General features: G+C 41.0%; 4 protein-coding genes across 9 annotated transcripts; 3 read left to right on the top strand and 1 right to left on the bottom strand.

The window, feature by feature from the left end:
* Positions 1–1082: 1082 nt before the first annotated feature.
* On the top strand, positions 1083–7342 carry LOC135614242 (uncharacterized). 2 transcript variants are annotated; one of them, XM_065111387.1, is made up of 7 exons: positions 1083–1573; positions 1674–1747; positions 1837–1975; positions 3717–3809; positions 3866–4003; positions 4218–4477; positions 6844–7342. In XM_065111387.1, the coding sequence occupies exons 1-7, from the start codon at positions 1396–1398 to the stop codon at positions 6952–6954; spliced, it is 993 nt and encodes a 330-aa protein (XP_064967459.1). In that variant the 5' UTR covers positions 1083–1395; the 3' UTR covers positions 6955–7342. The 2 variants fall into 2 exon arrangements, with proteins under 2 accessions (XP_064967459.1, XP_064967460.1); XM_065111388.1 differs by having other exon boundaries at positions 1084–1573; positions 3881–4003.
* LOC135614243 (uncharacterized) lies at positions 6975–10712 on the top strand. The gene is made up of 3 exons (XM_065111389.1): positions 6975–7111; positions 7712–8403; positions 9638–10712. Exon 3 carries the CDS (start codon positions 9684–9686, stop codon positions 10584–10586), a length of 903 nt encoding a protein of 300 aa, XP_064967461.1. The 5' UTR covers positions 6975–7111; positions 7712–8403; positions 9638–9683; the 3' UTR covers positions 10587–10712.
* Positions 10713–10831: 119 nt separating this feature from the next.
* On the bottom strand, positions 10832–20925 carry LOC135614240 (pentatricopeptide repeat-containing protein At1g52620-like). 5 transcript variants are annotated; one of them, XM_065111385.1, is made up of 6 exons: positions 18065–20925; positions 17844–17976; positions 15500–15653; positions 14781–14877; positions 14383–14603; positions 10832–10993 (listed from the first exon to the last, which is right to left on the bottom strand). In XM_065111385.1, the coding sequence occupies exon 1, from the start codon at positions 20818–20820 to the stop codon at positions 18355–18357; it is 2466 nt and encodes an 821-aa protein (XP_064967457.1). In that variant the 5' UTR covers positions 20821–20925; the 3' UTR covers positions 10832–10993; positions 14383–14603; positions 14781–14877; positions 15500–15653; positions 17844–17976; positions 18065–18354. The 5 variants fall into 5 exon arrangements, with proteins under 5 accessions (XP_064967457.1, XP_064967456.1, XP_064967455.1 ...); XM_065111384.1 differs by lacking the exon at positions 10832–10993 and adding an exon at positions 11009–11637; XM_065111383.1 differs by lacking the exon at positions 10832–10993 and having other exon boundaries at positions 14383–14514; positions 14781–14906.
* On the top strand, positions 13795–14429 carry LOC103986721 (peamaclein). The gene is made up of 2 exons (XM_009404812.3): positions 13795–13936; positions 14010–14429. Exons 1-2 carry the CDS (start codon positions 13855–13857, stop codon positions 14201–14203), a joined length of 276 nt encoding a protein of 91 aa, XP_009403087.1. The 5' UTR covers positions 13795–13854; the 3' UTR covers positions 14204–14429.
* Positions 20926–21351: the final 426 nt, after the last annotated feature.

The raw sequence follows: 21351 nt of genomic DNA, 5'->3' as shown, positions 1-21351 counted from the left end.
TCGATGTGACGATGACACTGCAATTACTCTTTAGGAAATTGATTCATGAAGCAACCCCAAGTGGGAACAAAAGAAATGATAACATATCCAGCATATGTGAAATAAAATATGATGAAGCCGTAGAAACATTGTGATAATTATATAGATCGAATTATTGTTATTTCACATAATTTCCTTTGGATTGTTTAGATCGATAAAAACAAAAATCATCCAAGAAAGAGAGGGCTTCCATCTACAGAGAAGGGCCCCACATGTGGGACTGGCAGTGCCTCCAACTACGAGGCAGGTAGGTAAAGCGGAGTAATGAGAGACAGTCGTAAAGGTTCTTTTGCCATGTGACTGCAGGCAGTGAAAGGGCCCACATGGCCTAACACGTGAGGCCATCTCGGCTCCAATTACGAGGCAAGTAATTGTTTGGGTAACGCTGTAGAACGGCCCTTTTGAATGATCCACTTTCGGCGCCCGACTCGTGTCTCATGGAACGCAAAAGCTTTCACTACTTAGTTAAGACATGTTCGTAACTTGTTCCGCGTCGCACATGTCGACGACCACGAACCCTCTCCTGAACCGCCACACACCTTTTTATACCCATCAAGTACACGCTCTCCCGACCCCGCCTAGTTTCCTGCACCGCGATTGGGCTTGGGATTGAGATCACGGGGCCCAGGTAGCTGCGGGTCCCGCCGATCGTGGAACTCTGGGGTGAGAATACGGCTCACATGGGTGATGATTTCCTGTACATCTTCTACAGAGAACACCTCTCCTATGGAGACACGAGGAAGAAAACACTCCCTGTTCCACTTGCTCTTGTTCTTCCCCGTAGAAATGGTGAACCCTGTGTACGACCGTACATATGACCACGCAGATACCTTCGCTTTTATTTATTACATTATCCCACCTCGTCAGGAAGAATAAGATCTAATTCCGAAACACTTTCTCGGTTGCTTATTCCATAAAACACTTTCTTTTTGTTTATTTTATTTTATTACCTGCCTATTTAATTCCGAAACACTTTCTTTTTTGCTTATTCTAAAAAAAACACTTTCTTTTTGTTTATTTTATCTTATACCTGCCTAATTAATTCGTCTCTGGCTCTCGTCGCAGCTTTTCTTATTTGGGGTTCCATTCACCGTTCTCGCTTTTTCTCTTCGCACCACTGGAAGCAAGGCGCGATCCCGTCGCTGGACGGCGAGATTCTTCGGCGGGGACGGATTAGTACCCACTTCGGTCCCGCCCCCATTGCCGCTCCACCGATCGCCAATCTCCATCTCCCTCTCTTTGCGTGAACACTAAGCAAGAACCGAATCGCCTGACCCCCGAAGCCTGTCGAAGAGGGGGGAGCGACGATGTCATGAGGGCGGCGACGGCGGAAGCGGAGGAGGCGAAGGTGGAGGGATGGCCAGGGCCGCGGTGGAGTGGGGGAGGGGCGGCAGCAAACGCTTTTGCTCCTTCAAGCGGATTACCGTCATGGTTTGCTGCGTCAACATCGTCGCAGCGCTCCTCGTGCTTCGATCGTTCTACAGCTCTTTCTTCTTTGCTTCTTCCTCTAGGGTCATCAGTGATCCGTTCTCTGGTGCATAGATGGACCCTTTCTCGTTTAGATTCTAAATTCTGACCTATTTTTGGGGGTTCCTTTCGTTTTATTGCGGATTTTTGTTTTCTGGAATTTCTAGTGGATCAGACCAAGAGAATAGAAGAGTCGATTCAGATTCGAAGAGAAGCGGAGCCTGTGGAGCTCGTTAAAGCGGTAAGCTCGTAAGTTCAAGTTGTCTTCTATATGTTTTGGATTACGGCTTTGATGGATGAAACGTCTCTGTTCTTTCTGGATAAGAATAGGTGAGAAAACTGACGAAGGAGTTCTCCAGAGAAGCGAAGAGGGGATTGAAGTTGCCACGATCGCTGAAGCAAAAGCTGGTCTATGAGATTCTGCATAGCTTGCAAAGTGTTAATAATACCAACGTGACAGAACAACGAGGTGGTCATCCTTTTTGTTTGTTAAATGTTGTTGATCAACTCTTGATTGATGATTGTTGATTAATTCACTTGTTCACTGGAACAGAGAGCTTACTTGATCGTTCTGTCAGCTATGAAAAGAAAAAAATGAAAAGTAAATAAAGAGCTTAAAAAAACTGATTGTTTTTGCATCTTAAAGTATCTTAAGTTTCTGACAGAATTTTGTTCCAGTCCTCAGTTCGATTAGGGTTTAACATCACATGGTAAGGTGCCACATCACAGTTCTTAATCTAGTAAAATCATTGGACCTTACCGAAGGGACAGTTGTTCCCTTTTCCATTCTATTTATGCTGAGGATGCTGGAATGAAGGTTTTGTTTTGGGAAGGCATTGATGACTTAATCAAAAGTACCTTATCTAATTGGCTGCTTTATTTGCTTGCAAATGCAACACTTGTCTTGTTGAATATATGCATTCCGATATACCTCTAGGAATCTATTTGTTTTTCTAAATGTTTGCTTACAAGATGTCTATTTTGTTTAGAATAGCTAATTGTTTCCATTGTATATTGTGGTAATGGTGATACCAGGCTTTGGTTCCATTATTCTCTATTTGTTCACTTGTGGATACTCAGGACATGCACACTGTATTTAAAAGTTTAGACTTTAAACTACAACTATAATAACAAGTTGTAGATTGCAACTAATTGGGATTTGATTATATGAATCATTTTATCCCTTTGAGCTTGCTGATGGATACATTGCTGCTCAAAATGAGGGGCCATAAAATTTGTTTCTAATTGTTATAGTATAATCTTCTTGTGTCTTCATTTACCTTTCCTAGCACCACTAACTATTGTTAACTCATGTAGATGCCTGAACTAATTTTCCCTTTCACCACCAGTAATTGCACATCATGTGTTTTTGTTATAAGTTTTCCTTGTGACTCTATACCTCGATGTTAACATCCTTATCTTGGTAACATATTGCGTTTTTGAGTATGTTGTTTCTTTACTATCTAGCATTGTCACATAATATATAGCTGGACATATATCCGTGTTTTATGATTTTTCTTTTGATCTTAAAGGTTACAAAATTTACACAATGCCTGGATGGCCCTTTCGATGTGCATTAGGTGTTTAAGTTACATCTCCTTTATTTTCCCCTTTCCTTGAATAATAAACCCAAGATCCCTAACCCGTTTGTAAATGAATACAAGATGTGTTATTTGAATGGAAATCACATGATTGCCCTTAGAAGACTACCAGAATTAAATCTGATATTGCTCGTGTAGAAACACACAGTGATATGGGTCTAAAAATTTGAATTTTGTGAGAGATTTTCTTGTCTGTGTAGCATAATAATGCAGATCTAGTCATATTTGATTAGAATCAAATATGCACTTGTTTTCCTTCATTGTGCTCTCACTGGCATCTCCTCATTCAACTAATCATTGGGGAATTGTGGCTGTGCTACACTTAATCTGATTGTTTGCATCTTCTAAATATTCTTAATTTCTTCCTACATGAGACATGAACTTTTCTATAAAGGAAACATATTCGACCATAGGACCTGAGAATGGAAGAATGTCAAAGATTATCCTAAATGTTAGTTTCTTGTACTGCCTAGGTTAGACTAGCTTGTTGAAGAACTATGCATGACCACTAGTGATATATCCGAATATACAATTTAGCTCGGAGACTTTTAAATAATGCTAGTCTATGTTTCACACATGATTTTAGTTTAACACAGACACTATAAGCAGATGCAGCAGAATTATGGCGTGTTGAGAAACTTGAAGAGGTTAAACGGGCAACACGTACAAGATCAAATTCAAGTATCCCTTATCAAGAAGCAAGTATGTTGTCTCTTTTGGATGCCAATGCACTTCATATAATTGTTTATAAATTATAGAATTGCTGTTTGTAGAGATGTTGAAACGAGCATTGGAGTCTAAATGGCCAATATTAATGGAAGAGATTGGACTCTGGACGCCAGCTGATGTTGTCAACAGTGAACACAATGATAAACCTGAAAATGAGCAGGATCCTGGTAATATTGATTGCTTCCTAAAATCATTTGTAATTTTGTTTCCCTTTGCAGTTATCTTCAGCTTTGTTGGTCATCTGCTTGTGCTATTCTGTAGTAAATTCTGCAAAATTTGATGAGCTGATAGTAGTCATACACTGCTTTCAAGTTTTGCTGTATAGACTATTGTTTCATATTGCATTTAAGTGCATCTAATTTGAGATGCTCCTTCCTGCAGAAGAGATTATCCCTGGTCGACCACTGCCTCCGGAATGCCATGCTGAGCCTCATACTGATTATGATGGGACTGCTGTTAGATGGGGTCTTACCCACCATAAAGAAAGTGCTGCTGATTGTTGCCAGGCTTGCTTAGACCAGGCCAATCGTGCAAAGCCAGGGCAAATGAAGTGCAACATATGGGTTTACTGTCCATCAGAGTATGGGTGCTATTCACCTGATATATACGAACACAAACATCAAGAGTGCTGGCTAAAGCAGGTAAAGCATGATTAGTTTCTACTGTATTAGCCACTGTAATTTGTTGAAGAACTTCATATTTTTCCTCCTCCACTGAAATGTAAACTTGTCTCACTTCTTGCTGTTTTGAGTTAGTTCAACAGTTGAATCCGAAGAGGAATCATTTCTTAAGGATATAAGATAAAATAAATACCAAAGTTATGCCATGGTATACACCAGATAGGAATGTAGTTCAACATTACAAAGCTTTTTAAGGTTTGGGAAATAAAAAAATTGGGAATTTTGTCTATATCTGAGATGTAAGATGTCATTGGCTATTTACTATTGCATGCTTATTGGATTTTTTTTACGCAACTTTTGTAAAACAACCCATGCCTATTGTTCATTGATGATTAGTGTTTTTCCATGCTTTAGACCCCCTAATGTCATGGAGAGTTTATGCACCTGTATAACCTGTAAATTCATATTAGAATGTTATATATGCAGTACGTTACTGATGGTCATTTACTTATTACGCTTACACTGGACGTCACATGAAACATGATTGAGCCAAGTAGTATTCATTGAATGTCCTTGCTACTCTAGTTACTTCCATAAAATAACTATGTTTAACCATGTATTCAAATGCTTAGTCCAAGTATATTGTAATAAGCCAATTGCTTACTCTCTGCCACTTTAATCATTCTTATCCTCTTGACGTGAGACTATTGTCATAATCCCCTCCAGTCAAAGATTAATATCTTTGTCAAGATTTGATATCTAAGAATCTACATTGGTTTCTACTTCTAACCAACCAATAAATTTCCATGACATGTGACTAACTAGTTTATATCACAATCTCCTTCAGATCTGCACTCCTTGCACCATCCAGAGTTCTCTGTCATTTTTTTAGGTCCCAAATGTAGGCAATACATGAGGGGTTCTTAATGTTTTAATACCATATTTGTCAAGTTCTTGTGGGATGGGTAATGACTTGTACACTATACACATTATCACTGATATCCCTCACAAGACGAGTCAATGGTATCACAAAAATTTTCTTTCAACTTTTTTTCTCTCAGTAGAATATACATACTATTACTAATTTGCATATTATCTTTGTGGAGATAAGTCTTCTATCATATGGTTTTGTAAAAACCTCAAGACCATAATCTTCTTTACTTCTGTTTTTCTTTAGTATACAGTAAATGTGCAACTGAGTAAATTAATACTTGAGCCACTTTTTATTCTAGTTTTCATCTTTTAACCAGACTTCTCATACGTTTTACATCAAATCTTTCGTTTTGCTTTGGAAGACCTGCCTTTTCACTAATATTGGACTCTTCACAACAACTTAAGCTGAACCAACCATACTGTCAAGGATGATTTTTTTTTTTTTTCCAAAAGAAAAAGGATAGAGAATAGATACACTCTGTGCTCTGAATATCAGCATGCAAGAAATAAGAGAAGGCTTGAGGCCAATCTCTTTTCCAAACACAAAACAAACGATTGGTTTAAGTCTGGTAAAATTTAGGTGTCATAGTTTGTAGTACAGGTCACCGCAGGTAAGAATAACCTACAATTTGATTGAAGATTTGAGATTGTTCTTATTTAGTTGACCTATTTTTTATTAATGTACATGGTGCATTTTCCAAACCGAAGCAGTCAACTCAAAGTCAACCGTATTTCACTGGTTTGTTTCTGTTTTAAATATTGTTAACTATTATGTTATAGTTTAGAACTTCAAACTTGTTTCATATTTTCAAATATTGGACAGTTAGAAAACATGTGCAAAAGCTAGCATCATGGAGATTAGGATGTTGAAATTGATATCATTGAACAATGTTTAAATTTGTCAAGTACTTTAATATGGTTGAACAATATCAATACAAAATGGAAGGGTTGAGTCAAGTCAGGAGTGAGGTTCATCTATTCTATCATATGTGCATAAGATTCATAAGAATAAAGGGTATCGTGATATATTTATGAGAATAAAATATATTTTTCTATGAGCTCTATATATATAGGCTCCTGCACTACGTGTTCTAGGGAGAGACCGGTGTCTGTATTCTTATAGTGTGAATACAGAGGCTGTTATTCCATAACTTGAACTCTGATCCAAGACTCCCACTTTTCACTTTCTTTAAATTGTCATTTTAATTTGGTTTAGGATAATATATTTTAACTAAGAACCAAACTGAACTTGAAGTTGTTCGGTTCCTAATTTTCTGAACCTAATCAAACCAATCGATCTGGATAAGACGAAATCAAATATCTGAGTTTGTCTGGCTTTTTCATTTAACATGCCTATTTATGATGCATGTTTTGCGAAAGATCCTTCAGCTGACATTTGCACCTTCCTTTTACTTTTCCCCTAATGAGCAAGCTACTTATTTTGTCAAATGCAGGCTGTAGAACCTCGGGTGAACTTTAAAGACAAGTATTCAGAGTCATACAGGACCGATCATTCCAATGCCCCTGTGGTTGTGCCATGGATTTCAGGTGTTGTGGGTGCATAAACATTACGTTCTCCTAAATGCTTCGGCAGAACTTCCAGAAAAGGGTTCAGAGCCACATCACATGATAAACAGACTGCCTGCCTCCATCCATTTACAACGGCATTAATATTATCTGGCTGTTGTTTCATCCTGTTGCCGGCAATTTTTCAATATGACAGTAAGGTTTTCTTTCATGCATTCTTTATGCCCTTGTAAATTGTCAGAGGCATCAAATTCCTTTCCAAGTTTAGGTTGCAAAACATTTGGATTCACTGTTGCCGTCATACATCGGTTGATTAACATTAGAAATTAGCATGTGATGATGACAAGTTTAAATGCTTAGACGTATCCTCTGCTCATTATTTGTATATTGACAACTTGGCATGGGTTAAACTTGATTTATATTGCATCTTCCTGCTTGATAGGCTCCATAAATATAGTTATGTTGCCCTGGTCAATGTGCTGATTCACTCCTTATTGAGGAGCTGTAGGTCTTCTGATATGCGAATCTTATTTAGATTTCTAGACCCGAGCTTGGTCTAGCTGTATTCCCCACCTAAGCCGGCTCATGTTCCTTCCCTCCTTCCTTCAATGTATATGTCATATTTGAGTTATATCAATGTTAATTTCTCCTGTAAGATGTGTTATCCAACGATATTATGTGCTTTCATGAGGATTTAATTCCATTGTAGTAATGGATTATTATCGTTGTCAGTTAGAATCTGTTAATAAAATCATGTACTGTGTGCTCTCTCACTCTCACTCTCACATTGATAAGGGCCGAAGGTATGAGACGACGCCACGCCCTCGTTTTCCGATGGGTACGGGCAACGGCTTCTCCCCTTTCCTCTACCTCAGCAAGGGTGGCCTGCGTCAAACGCCTGCTTCTTCGGCGTCACCTCCAAGGACGTCATCATCGACCTCGCCACCTGCCTCGTCGTCCCGAGCTTTGCTGGGACGTACATGAAAAAGGAGAAGCAGAAGCTGCCCATCCTCATTCATCTACATGCATGGCGGCGGCTTCGTCATCGGCTCGCCCTTCTCCACCTACCACGACTTTGTCCACTCCCTCGTGGCCCGCGCCGGCGTGCTTGCCGTGATGGTGGACTATCGCCTCGCGGCTGAGCACCCGCTCCCCGCAGACGACGACGACTCCATGGCGGCCCTCAGATGGGTGGCTGCGCACGCCGGCGGGGACCCGGAGGCGGATCTGCCTGGCGGGCGATAGCCCGGGGGCCAACATCGCCCACGACATCCTGTTGCAGGCGGGCGCGGACGGCATAGCCAGCGGCGCGAGCGTCGAGGCGCTGGTGTTCATCCAGCCGTACTTCTGGGGCCAGGACGCAGTGGGCGGGGACGCGACGGAGCCATGGCTTAGGGAGAAGCTTGAGAGCTCGTGGGGGTTCATAAGCTGGTGGCCGATGGGGTTCGCGGAGGAGCCGCGAGTGATCATCCTCCATCAAAATCTTGGTATCATTCTTTTATCAAAATTCTATTTTATAACCTTATTTTTACTATTTATAATTTTATTTTTATTTTTAAAAAAATATTCTTAAGATACCTCTCAACGTAAATAATTTTAACTTTATTTAATTTCAACAGACTCTTCCAATTCATTCCATACAATTTATTTTTCTTCTCTTAATCATCAGAAGATGACATAAAACGATGGGAAAAAAAGGCAAATAATCAAATCAGACTATCAAAAATAAAAAAGAATGAGATGAGAAATAGTTTTTTATATTTATTATATCGACGTCATCTTCTAAATTAATTTACATAAGATATAATATCTTGAGCCAATTAAAGAGTTATGAGAAATAAAGATATTATTGATAATTAAGGGGTTATATTTAGTAAAATTATTATTATTATTTTTTATGATTGTGTTAAGTAAAGGATTGTCAATAAGAAAAAAAAACAATATTTTATTTTCACTTGATTTCTCCACACATCTTCTAATTACGATGTCTTTCAATAGAACTTTGGTGGGTAGACTCCTTAGCCCTCGCCAACCTTACTTGACAAAGCATTCTTTGATAATGTTGTTGATATCATTTTCTTGGTATAATATTCTTCAATAATGTTTTTGATATCATTTTCAATCCAATATCAGCCACCAATTCTCCCTCCTCCATTGGACCATTCCCTCGCATGCAACTTGTATTCTAAACCGACAAGCATCCTTCATTTTTTTTAGTGTTCTTTGACCATTCTTGTCCCACCAAGCCTCATCATTTTCCACTCTATATATATATATATATATATATATATATATATATATATATATATATATATATATATATATATATATATATATATATATAGGTGCATTACAAAATTATATCACTGAAATAAGAATTTTGATATTGATATGTGAGATTTTTATCTATGAATAAATAAAAAGACAGAGATTCAAACAAAAGAAAAAAAAGGTGTGTTTTGGATGGTTGGGAAAATATGGGTGGGAAGACCTTAAAAAATGGACAAAAGACACAAAATGTCAATGTCAATTAATGTTGTCTAAATCATACCTGTGTACGTAATAAAAGGCGGCTGTATTCTAAATCTACTATTAGATTCTTGCTTTGGTCTTCCCTCTTTGGTCGGTCAAAGGATGACACTCTCCGTCCTTTTCCTCTCACCTTCTCCGCAACCATCTCCATTTAAGGCTTCCATCGCACTGTTTCATATGTTCTCATAGGAGGAAGGAAGGAAGAGGAGAGAGAGAGAGAGAGAGAGGGAGAGCGATGGAGGTGGTGGCGCCGGTGAGAGACTTGCACTTCGCCAGCACATACACCAGCCCCTCCGTGAGCGCACCGTCGAGCCCGAAGCGCGTCGGCCACCACTTCGACTTCTTCCACCACTACACCAGCGCGCCCACCAGTCCTTCGCGCGCCTCCGCCATCTACTCCCACTTCAACGCCATGGATCCTCTCCCTCCCCCGCCCTCGGCTGGCGGCGTCCCCTTCGAGTGGGAGGAGACGCCCGGCACGCCCAAGTCCCGCGGCAGCCCCGCCAAGGATGAGAAGGGCGACGTGTTCGACTTCGCCTTCGACTTCGGTGACAAAGAAGGCCTACCGATGCTCACCACCGCCGACGAGCTCTTCGAAGAAGGGAAGATTCGGCCACTTAAGCCACCTCCTCGCCTGCAGTATCCAGCTGCGGGTGACAGAAGCAGCGTGGCCTCCTCGCCGAGGCCGAGGGGGCTGTGGTCTCCCCGCCATCGCGGTAGGAGCGCCGGGGGAGAAGAGTTCGACCCCTTCACCGCGGCGATGGTGGAAGCGACGAAGGATAGACGGAGGGAGAGGACACCAACGCCTCCCCCTGTTTCTTCTTCCACAAGCCCCACCCTGAAGAGCGGCGGCGGTGGAAGCAAGAAGTGGCGGCTGCGGGACTTGCTTCTGTTCCGGAGCGCGTCAGAAGGACGCGCCACCGGCAACCGGAGCAAGGACCCTCTCCGCAAGTACACCTTGCTGTCATCAACATCGAGCAAGAAAGTAGTCGCCGAGGACGCCAAGCACTCGAGCTTCAGATCGACCGAGACACCCCTGCCGTATCGGCAGGGCCTCTTCGGCTGCCTGCGCTTCAACCCGGCTGTGCTCAGCATTTCCAAAGGATTCGGTAGCCACTCGTTCGGCCGCCGCCGGTGACGGCGACGAGAACCACTCTGGTTATTGTTTTCATTGTCGTCTTGCATTCAATCTGTATGCTTTGTGGTCAACTTCTTTTCCTTTTTGCTTCATTCTGTAATGAAAGAATAGCCATGTTTGACATCATCTCTGGCTTCCATGCTTTATATTTGGCTGTTGTTTTCCCTGTCAGCTCTCACTGATCATAAGAGCTGAAGAAGGCGAAAGCCTTCTGTGTCTGCTGCACTGTGTGCTACTGTAAAGTCTCAGTGAACATTCCTTTACATCATCAGTAAATTCCATTGTCACAACAACTCTGCTCCAATTTGGTTCAGAGTCGGATAATAAAGTGGAACAGACCTCATAGTTTGCATGAAGAGATTGCCAAACCAAAGAGACAGCAAGGTGGCACAGTGGAACTTATGAAGCTGCAATTGGACAGCAAAAGTTAGACTGATGTTTTTATAGCTGCCAACAATGGTTATTGTAGAAACTTATGAAATGCCATCTTTATATATCTACATCTTAAACCCTAAAAACGTTAAATTGATATAACAAACTTAAAAAAATATTTCTCATCATCTATCTCTTTGATTGAAGATATCAGTTAGCTTGGCTGATAAAGACTTCAACAGGGACTGATGCAATGGCATGTAGTGTTCACAACTCTAACAATGTAATGGGACTGTGCTATGAGGTTATGTTATGATGTTGATGGCAAAAGACTAGGGAACTGAAGGACCACAGTATTGTTTAGTAGTCTTGGTGTGGGCCATTTTGGTCTAAAGTTTGACTTAGAAAGTTGACTCTGTGACCCTTCCCTAGGAAAAAGAGGCTTATTAGCTTTCTCAGGCTTTCATGATCATAGTGAACTGCATCAAGGATCATCCTTCTATTAGGAGCTTTGACTGCTGCTACTACTACTTTTATCTACTGACTCCATGTAGCAGTGAGGTTGATGATGGTTTAATGGTTAAGTATCAGGAAGAGACATCTGAAAGAACAGCTCTAGTTCTTTGTAACACAATGGATCCCATCACTGTCTTGATTCCTTTATCTTCATCACAATCACCTGAGAATATGCATGAAAAATCTATTTAACTCTTGCATTTGAGGTGTCAGACACATAGCTCAAGGAAAAATTTAAGCTTAAATGGTTCACAAGGAATAAGAAAGAGAAAATAAACACTTGATGTTGTCCACAGTCTACTTTGTTGACCATTTTCTACAGTGGGTGGACATGTCAGCTTCATATTAGTGGGTGGTTGGGCATGATGGAAGACACTAAAGAACAAGAAGATTGATTTAAGAAGGACGATTGAAGTAGATAAGTGTGCCCAAGTGAGTCTTTGAGGAAGAGAAAACAATTGAGACTCTCAGCTGATCTCTTTGACAGCCTTCTCCAGAGTCAGAGAAAACAGTTGGATCCACAACTGGTCAACTCAAAACAAAGACAAATAATTGCAGAGGAGGACACAGCAACAACATCATTCCAACTTTGAACAGAGTCAAGAAAGTGAGATGAATCTATAGCACACTTCATGAATGGCAAGAGAGCGTATGGATTGATTGCTTGGTATGACTGACAGAAAAATATCAAGGATGCTTGTGATAAATTAATGAAAAACTTTAACTCATTGCTAAGAAGAGCATAGTGCAAATAATGTTCTAAAAACTAGCAGGAATTGTTGGTAGATTCATGGAAGCACTTTAAGGGTTTTTTATGTCTTCTTATGGGCTTGAGACTAACAACTTGTTGCTATTCTAATCGATGAAGCAGAACATATTTGCTCATTGAATGAGACTCGTTATCACGATCCAACCTGATTGGTTCAAAATGTTTAAACTGAAATTAACAATAGTACATCCATCATATCCTTATAAGTCAATCTTAGATTTGATATACTTTTGACATGGGATTAAACCAGCACGTTATATGAGCAACTCAGTTATATCAATCACATTGAGATAAAAAACTTTAACTCATGCATAATAAAGCAATTAAAGTTCTAAAAACTATGAGGAATTGTTGGTGGATTCACAGAAGCACTACTGGTTTTTTTTATTTCTTCTTATGGGCTTCAGACTAACAAAGTTGTTGCCATTATAATCAGTGAAACACAAAATATTCATTGAATGGGACTTGGGCTGTCACGATATGACATGATAAGATAATTTATCTGCTAATTTTGTTGAGCATGAACCATTGACTTAAAATACTTAAACTGAAAGTTAATATTAATCATCAAACCCTTATAGCCAAATTAATATTTTAATCTGTGCATCAAGAATAAATAAAATGTTATGCAACTTGATTAATGCTAAAAAGAGAGAAGGAATGTTCATCTCCGGAAGGGAAAAAAAAATCCTCATTTACTTCTATTTTATTATTCTAAAACCAGCAAAATAAACAACAGAATTCATATAAACCCTCATTTGATGCCCGTCTAAAAAAAGCACAAGACCAAACACTATTCATGGTTTTGCTGCATCACAAGAGTACTCAACCGGGTCGGCCGTGCGGCCCACCTCCCGAGGCCACCGCAACCTCTAACCGAGAGACCGAGAGAGAGTGAGGGTAAGGTAAGTTCCAGCGGGGTAACGAAAGTTATTTTTCCAGCCGGAAACGGATCGGGTCAAGTTGGATCCATCACCGACACATCTTGACATCTGACCCGACCCATTCACAAGACGTACTTCGATCCCAACGCCATTTGACGAGGACATCAGCCACCAGCAAAAGGCGTGGGAGTTTGCAATAGGAGAGAGAGAGAGAGAAGCAACAAGGCATCATGGAGATTCCACCTCGAGGTGCAAAGACACTGAATACCGATCGACGACACAGCCATGCAAGGTAACGTGACCCCACTCACAGCTGGAAAACCCCGAAGTGGTCCATTTAACGTCCACATCCTTTGACGCAATATTGAGGTGCCGTGAGCACAAAGCCTGCGTCTGATCCTAACCATCAATCCGTAGATCTCGCCCCAGAGGATACGATCAACGGTTAGGATCTCCCGGTGGGTCTTGCACCTTTGCGAAGGTATTATGATGCATCAACATGACTGCGTAGGCCCACGTGACAAGGAGGATGAACGCTACAGGACAACCTCATCATACATGGATGGCATGATGAAGGCCGTACAAGTGCAAGCATGCGGCCATCGACTGGAATCCAGCTCACAGCTCCTGGAGCTCTCACCAACCATCTCCCACCCCACCACTACTTTGCTATAAATATCAACACACCCGACACTCACTCATCACCCGGACTGAGTAGTGTGTCACGATGAAGCTCCTACATCCCTCGTTAGTAATTCTACTCATCCTCTTCACCTCCTCCTGTGCCCAACTCGCCATGGCAAGGTCAGGTAAACACTCAGAACTTGGCAAAATACATGCCTGCAATGACGTGTTAGCAGTAATATCTTCGGTTGGTTTCAGCGTTCTGTGACTCCAAGTGCAAGGTGAGGTGCTCCAAGGCTAGCTTACAGGACCGGTGCTTGAAGTTTTGTGGCTTGTGCTGTGAGACGTGCCGATGTGTGCCGTCCGGCACCTACGGGAACAAGGATGAGTGCCCTTGTTATAGGGACAAGTACACAGGGGTCGGCAAGAGGAGGAGGCCCAAGTGCCCCTAAGAGAGAAAGAGTGAGTGAGAGAGAGCTCTGTGCTTTCTTGCTTCTTCCATGCGTGTATATGTGGTTATATGGAGTGATGGTGTGTCTGCATCAGTTGATATATTACCAGTGCTGAAAATAAATCCTGCTCTCTAGCATGTTTAATGTAGAGAGAGAGAGAGAGAGAGAGAGTTATTTACCTGTTCACTATGAATATAATGTCTTGCATATGTTGAGGCATTGCTTTTGTTTTCAGAATCACCTTCTGGCATCTCTTGTGCAGTCCCACTCACCAACATTGTTTTTGCTACTTTGGTTGGTTGTCTGAATCCCTGCAGCATCACTGATCATTGAATGGCTGAACGGGTTTTACTGTCATATGCTAGTCTTTTAAACAGGTGGGTCTACTGAGCAGAAGCTACTGCATGCATGCATGTCTGGGTCAGCTTCATTATTGCTTAGATCGTACTCACAGGTGGAAGTTTATGTTCATCAGTACAGAAATCCCGCACAGATTAAAGGGAAAATAAAATAAATATAAAAGATGAGGAGGAGATTGTTTAAATTGATATTTTGTTAATCACAAAAGAAATGATACCTTTTTTTTTTATATACTTCATGAGAAGGGAGGGTTCTCTTGCATCGCCACTGGGATCATAGGAACTTGAGGGGGTTTAGAGTCTTCAACATCAAATCTGAGACTCCACACACCATGTCAATAAATCTAAGCTCAAACCAAACAAGTAATCAAATTATCATGGCCTTATCGATGTTATAGATAGATGCAAATCAATCAACATCATCATCTATTTGTTGGTACTATAAGAAAAAATAAAGCTACGCTACAAGAATTCCAAGATGCCAGTTAGTGCAGACAGAGAAGGTGGAGATGACATTGCTTATGTGGTTGAGAGCAAGATCAGCAGTGGACATCAAGATAGACAGATGTGGCAGATCCGGATTGATGGTGGCATATATTTGGGAGGAGGAATGACAAAAGGTGTTCTACTTGAGAGAGAGAATTTGGGAAAGAGGTGAGAATTCAACTAATCAGAGTTATCGTAGTGACTTTAGACTAATCCATGGTTTTCACCCTGTTTGACACAGGATTTGCAGAGTAGTGAGAAATCATTGTTGTAGAAGCCATTGGCATGGGTCATCATAAAATTATGAATATTAAAGCATAAAAAATGGCTATAGCTATTACTTGAGCAAAGTCACATCTATTGCACCAAACGGAACATGCATCCATGATCGAAGATACAAAATTCAACTAAATACAAATATAAAGATACGTTGCTAATGTCTAGGAAGTACCTTTCAGAATGCTTGAAGGCCTCCAATATAATCAACTAGAGCATCGAGTAATTCCACTTCTTTAGAAAAATCGCAGGCTCACCTTGTCGGCTCAATCCAACACAACACACTTAGCAACTTGGTCATGGCTTGGAGAGAATGTAATAGAATGTTCCTGTAATACAGTGTGCCAGAATTATCAATGCCAAAAGACTTGCATTTTTTTTCCTTTCCTTTGTATCTTTGTAAATTATCAAGTTACACATGCTATTTCGTATCAATTGCTAGATAAAAGCATAACTATTGTGTACTGATGTACTGATCAAACTTTCCTGTAGTCATCAGCAACTCTTGGTGATTTAACTGAGACTTAGGATGTTAGAACCCCCTTTCAATCACCATAAATGAATTTGAAGTTTTACAGTTTGGTAAATGACTTGAATGAAGCTGCCATGTGATTATCCCAAGAATCCGTTTAATAGTCAGGAGGGGAGCTTCAGAGTATACAGGTCATGAGTTGCAACTATTAGACTGTGTGATCAAGGAAACAACAGCTCTTTGGTCATGGGTTCCTGAATCAAACATATACACCAAATAAAAAGAAAAAGAAAATGAGAAAAGCATAGGTTTAACAAGTGTTTCATTTGATGGGAATACCTCAGACCCCTAACTCACTTATCTTCTACTTGCAAGATAATGCTAAACACCTACAGTAACAAGCAATTTAAAATGTGTTCCTCTTATTATTTGGCCACTTCAGACTACTTTTGTAACCCAGGTTCAGAAGAACCATATGGGTCTTGCCCCAGCAAGAGTACCAAAAAGGTTCTTTTCGAGGATTTGTAATATCCATAAAACATCTCATAAACCATGCATGAATAACTGGGTAATCACACAAAATGTCCAGTGTCCTAGACAGTCTCTGAACCATAGTGAAGGAACCATTTCTGAGTAATAGTTCATTTGGAGAAGGGAAAAGGTGGAAGGAGAGGTATAAAAGTGGTATAGTTTACAGGAAAAAAGTGCTCCAGTCATCACCTAATCTTTGTCAGATTGAACTCAGCTCCAAATGACAAGGAATAAAGAATGAACCCCTAATGGAACCTCAAGCAATCTTGTTACTGATACTCTGATTGTGGTTCAAAAGCAAATGGCAGTAACCTTACTTTTGTCTTTGATACTTCTAGAAGCAACTGTCAGCGGTAATTATTGATAAAGCAGACATGATTTTGCTCATCCAATCTATGGTGAAACAGAAGAGGAAGGATTGTTGTGAATATTATAGCAGCGGTAATTATTGAAAAACCAGACATGATTTTGCTCATCCAATCTATGGTGAAACAGAAGAGGAAGGATTGTTGTGAATATTATAGCACTCAGAATAATTGGGATATAGATAAATATTACTGAAGGGAATATGTTGGTTGGAAATGTAAAGTGTAGCAATATATGGTCATAAACAGGGTTTCCCTCCTTACGCATTTGTCAGCAGAAATTGTTAATGAAGCAGCAGTATTTTGATTTTTCCTATCCATTTTATGGCGAAATGGGCGACAGAAAGGGACTCATCTGAAGATCACAACAATCCGTACAATTGGGATATAGTAAAAGATTGAATGAATGATGTTAGTTGGCAACGTCAGGTATAGCAATATATGGTCTTAACTCTTAAGAAGGGACTGTTTTTCCCTCTTTTCACTGAAGTACTATAAATCACCTAAGCAACAAAAGCAAATAACAATAATAATAGAAGTAATAGTATGTGAGATTCTTAAGAAGCAACACCTGAGTACAGCAGTAACTTAACTTCCTAGTATGTGTTTGTTGCCAAACAGGCCCTAAATTCCAAACAATGAATCTGTAGGAGTGAGTTCCACAACTAACTTTTTCCGTCAATAGCAGTGAAAATTTTTTTGCACCTTCCTATGCTCAGATATATGACATATGGAAACAATACTCTGATCAAGGAGTTAATGTAATTTATTTACAGTCGAAAGAAAATTTTGAGCACTAAAATTAGATAATTGTATTTGACTTTCATACTGTTGATTAATGTTACCACAAAGTCATCTTCCTTGAAACTCTCAATGCACACTAACACAATATAAAGCATATAGAGTTCCAAATTAAGATTCTCATACTAGATATACCAGACTGGATTCTTAATACACACACACACAAGAAGATGAACTGGTAGCCACCACTATTCAAAAATGGACTATGCATACATTTTCCACCTAAAAGCTGAATACCAACCGACTGAAAGAATAAAAAGCTAAGTGAATTCACATGATAAATAGCATCTTTGTGTAACAGCAGACTCCAATATAGTGACAACAATGTTGACAATAAATAAGTTCTTTACCATGAAACGAACTTCCACCAAATTCCACTAAGGAACCTAGTGGTATCCAGATTCCGGCCATTCACATGCAGCTTCTTTTTCTTTGGATCAGCAAACTGATATCTCTCTCTTCTATACAAGGCAGAAATCCAACCTGAAAATCAGAAATTAGCCATAGAATATCAACATAAGCTTGGCACCAAAAGTAACATGTATTATGCACTGAAGCAAAACTATGTTACCTCATCTCCAACTGGTTGACTAGTGACCTTGGTAAGTAGTGTAAAGCCATGGTAGTCTTTTTTTTTCTACTTTGAGATGATTTTCAATAACAATTACCCTTTTTCGTTCACATTCTTTTCATCATTTGAAATATACCTCGAAACTCTTAATGGCAAAAAGTTCACTGTGACCACCCTATTTGACCAAGGTCAAGGATATCTTCTGCACAATATCCAATAAGTCTTTAATTGGCAACAACTCCACTTCAATTATCACCTCATAAGCACTGGTAGATCTCAGTAGTAACTACTCACTGATATGAAAGAGCCACACGGTGGCCCAATTCAGGTGATTGTGCCCCGTCTTCAAGTAATGTCTCCAAGATCAAGGAGGCTTCAGATCTTTCTCCTTGATACAAGTACTCGTCTACAAGTCTTGCATACTTAAGAGCCACCTCAAATTCATTCTGCTGAAAATGACAAGAAAGAGTGCTCTTCAAATCTTCTAGCTTCCCTTCTGCACAGGCTCCATGGAGAAGGAAAACAACTGTGATATGATCAGGCAAACAACCTTTTTCAATCATTTTATCTCTCAGCTCCAATGCACTTTTAAGCATTCGATGTTTGCAAAGGCAAAATATGATAGCATTATATGCTGCAGTCTTGTGATCCCAACCTTCAAGAACCATAATTTTGTAGATATTTAAAGTTGCATACTCGTGTCGATGTTGAAGATCATTGCTATTAATTATCTCGCAATTGGAAATACTATCTGTTAGCCCTTTAATTAAGTAACGGTATGTGAAGTCATTAGGTAGGCACTTATATTGCAGCATTTCTTCAAAGTATATAATAGCTCTAGCCATTCTATGACTTTTACAACAGCCTCCTATAAGAATGCTATATGTAACAACATTAGGGGTGATCTCATTACGCTGCATATATTTGAAAAGGACCTCTGCTGTATCTGTGTCTCCGATCTGACAATATCCATTGATTAGAGCAGAATACGTGACAACATTGGGCTTGCATCTATGCTTCATCATATCAATGAATACTCTCATAGCCCCATCTAAGTCACCTTGTCTCGCATAACCATTAATAACTGTTGTGTATGTGAATTCATCAGGGGGGTAACCATCCTTCCTCATTCTACTGATGCATAAAATTGCATCATGAATCATACCAAATTTGCAGTAACCTTTGATCATGGCATTATAACCAACAATCCCACGTTTAATGCCTTTCTGATCCATGAATTCAAAAACCTTCTTTGCCTCATTGAGATCCTCATTTCTGATAAATCCATCAACAAGCGTGGCATAAACAAATTCATCCAGGATGACATTTTGATCAAGCATCTCAGCAACTAGCTTCTTTGCAGAGGGAAGCATCCCTTTCTTGCAAAGGCCACTGATTAGGACATTATATATTGCTGCATCTGGGAGCACTCCCTTCTCCATCATTTTCTTTCTAATTTCTAAGGCATCATTTACCTCGCCCAAGACAACAAGCCCATGAATCAGAGCTCCATAAGTTACCAAGTCAGGACTATGACCTCTCTCTATCATCTCGACAAGCAAATTTGATGCAGTAACAACATCTCCTATTTGGCAATATCCATGTATGATGGGCGTGTAGCTAAATTTATTTGGACTCAACCGCCTGCTAATAGCCTCCCTCAGTAGCTGCTGAGCTCCTGGCACTTTCCCATCTCGACAAAAACCAGCTATCAAAATGTTATATGTAATGATATCAGGTTCACATCCACTTCCAATCATTTGCCTCAGCGCCGCTTTTGCTTCAACAATAGAACCATGCTTACACCGAGAATCAATCACATCATTGTAAATTTGCACATTTGGTTGCAATCCACGGGCTTTCATTTCCGAAATCAACCTATTTATCTCAGCAATGTTCCCTTTCATGCATAATCCATGAATAACAATGCCGTATGACACTACTGTGGGCAAGAATCCTCTCAACTTCATCTCTTCAAATAGTGCATATCCTCTCCTGATGTCGCCTTTCCTGCAATATCCATCAACAAGCATGTTGTAGAATACAACATTCGGAATGCACCCTGCACCCCATCTATCCTCAATCAACCTCTTGGCCTCATTCATCCTCCCTTCCGAGCACAAACCCCTCACCACTATACCAGTGCTGTAGTTATCAGCCCCGCCCTCTCTTTCAACCATTTCGTCGTACACTTTACGAGCCAATCCATAATGCCGCTGTCTCACGAGCAACTCCAACAAACTGTTGCAACCAGAAACATCAGGAAAACATCCGTCTTGATCCCTCATACTCGCGTAGACATCCAAAGCCTTCTCCTCTGCGCCGGAATCGGCATAAGCGACGAGGAGAGCGCTGGAGGCTTCGCGGGTCGGTGTGCGCCCGTCGCTCCTCATCGCGTCGAGCACGAGACCGGCCTCGGGAAGGCGACCGGGCCATGCGAGGAGGCGCAGGAGCTCCGAGTAAGAGAGGGAGTCTGGGGGGTCGGCCCAGCTGGGGCGGCGGCGGCGAGCCCAGTCGAAGAAGTCGAGGGCGGCGTCGGGGTCGCGGATGCGAGCGATGATCGGGGCCATGTATTCCTCCTCGGCGTGGCTGGACAACATCTCTTCGAGGGTTTGCTCCCATCGGGGGTCGGCCTTGCGGGTGAGCAGAACCCGGACGACGGAGTCGGCGAGCTTGCGGACCCAGGGGTGGGGGGAACAGCGTCCCGAGGGGGTTCGGGGCGGTTTCTTGAGGTGGGTGAGGAGTAGTTTGCACATGAACGAAGAGGTAAGAGGGCAACGCGCGGCAGCGAGGGAGAGCAACCTGCGACCTCGCGCGAGAATGAAGAATGAGCGAATGGCCGCTTCCGTGTGCAGCCCGCTCTAGCACGACTTTGGAGACGAAGACCATGGCAATCGGCCCGTTTAATAGCAGGCCATAGGACCCAATACTTTCCGACCCGGTCCATTATAATCCTCTCGTCAATGGGCCGGACGAAGACCGGTTCACTCGAGTGGGCTGCTGGCGACCGCTTCTGGACCAGCTGTGGTTCAGTCAACGGATAGACACATACACTCCAAGCCATGAGAGATTGAAGGCTGCTTAAATTTAAATTACAGAAAAATAAGAGATATCAACTGTAGTAGTATACATTATTATTATTATTATTATTACTACTCTATGATAAGCTTGCTGTCCTTTGGAATCCCGATGGCGACAGCTTCGTCCTACTCCAATCAAGACAGAAGACCACAACCACCGACGCCTTCAGCTGCCCATGTGGACGACACAACGCACTGTGAGTAGCA

This window comes from Musa acuminata, chromosome BXJ2-6 (assembly GCF_036884655.1).
Source record: "Musa acuminata AAA Group cultivar baxijiao chromosome BXJ2-6, Cavendish_Baxijiao_AAA, whole genome shotgun sequence".
NCBI lineage: Eukaryota > Viridiplantae > Streptophyta > Magnoliopsida > Zingiberales > Musaceae > Musa > Musa acuminata.
The sequence above is the reverse complement of the archived record's forward strand: the minus strand, read 5'-3'. Positions and strand labels throughout refer to the sequence as shown.

Coding starts and splice junctions, on each gene's coding strand:
- LOC135614242 (XM_065111387.1), top strand. CDS start 1,396: ATGGCCAGGGCCGCGGTGGAGTGGGGGAGGGGCGGCAGCAAACGCTTT. Junction 3,810..3,865: donor TATCCCTTATCAAGAAGCAA/GTATGTTGTCTC, acceptor TATAAATTATAG/AATTGCTGTTTGTAGAGATG. Junction 4,004..4,217: donor TGAAAATGAGCAGGATCCTG/GTAATATTGATT, acceptor TCCTTCCTGCAG/AAGAGATTATCCCTGGTCGA.
- LOC135614243 (XM_065111389.1), top strand. CDS start 9,684: ATGGAGGTGGTGGCGCCGGTGAGAGACTTGCACTTCGCCAGCACATAC.
- LOC103986721 (XM_009404812.3), top strand. CDS start 13,855: ATGAAGCTCCTACATCCCTCGTTAGTAATTCTACTCATCCTCTTCACC. Junction 13,937..14,009: donor ACTCGCCATGGCAAGGTCAG/GTAAACACTCAG, acceptor GGTTGGTTTCAG/CGTTCTGTGACTCCAAGTGC.
- LOC135614240 (XM_065111385.1), bottom strand. CDS start 20,820: ATGTGCAAACTACTCCTCACCCACCTCAAGAAACCGCCCCGAACCCCC.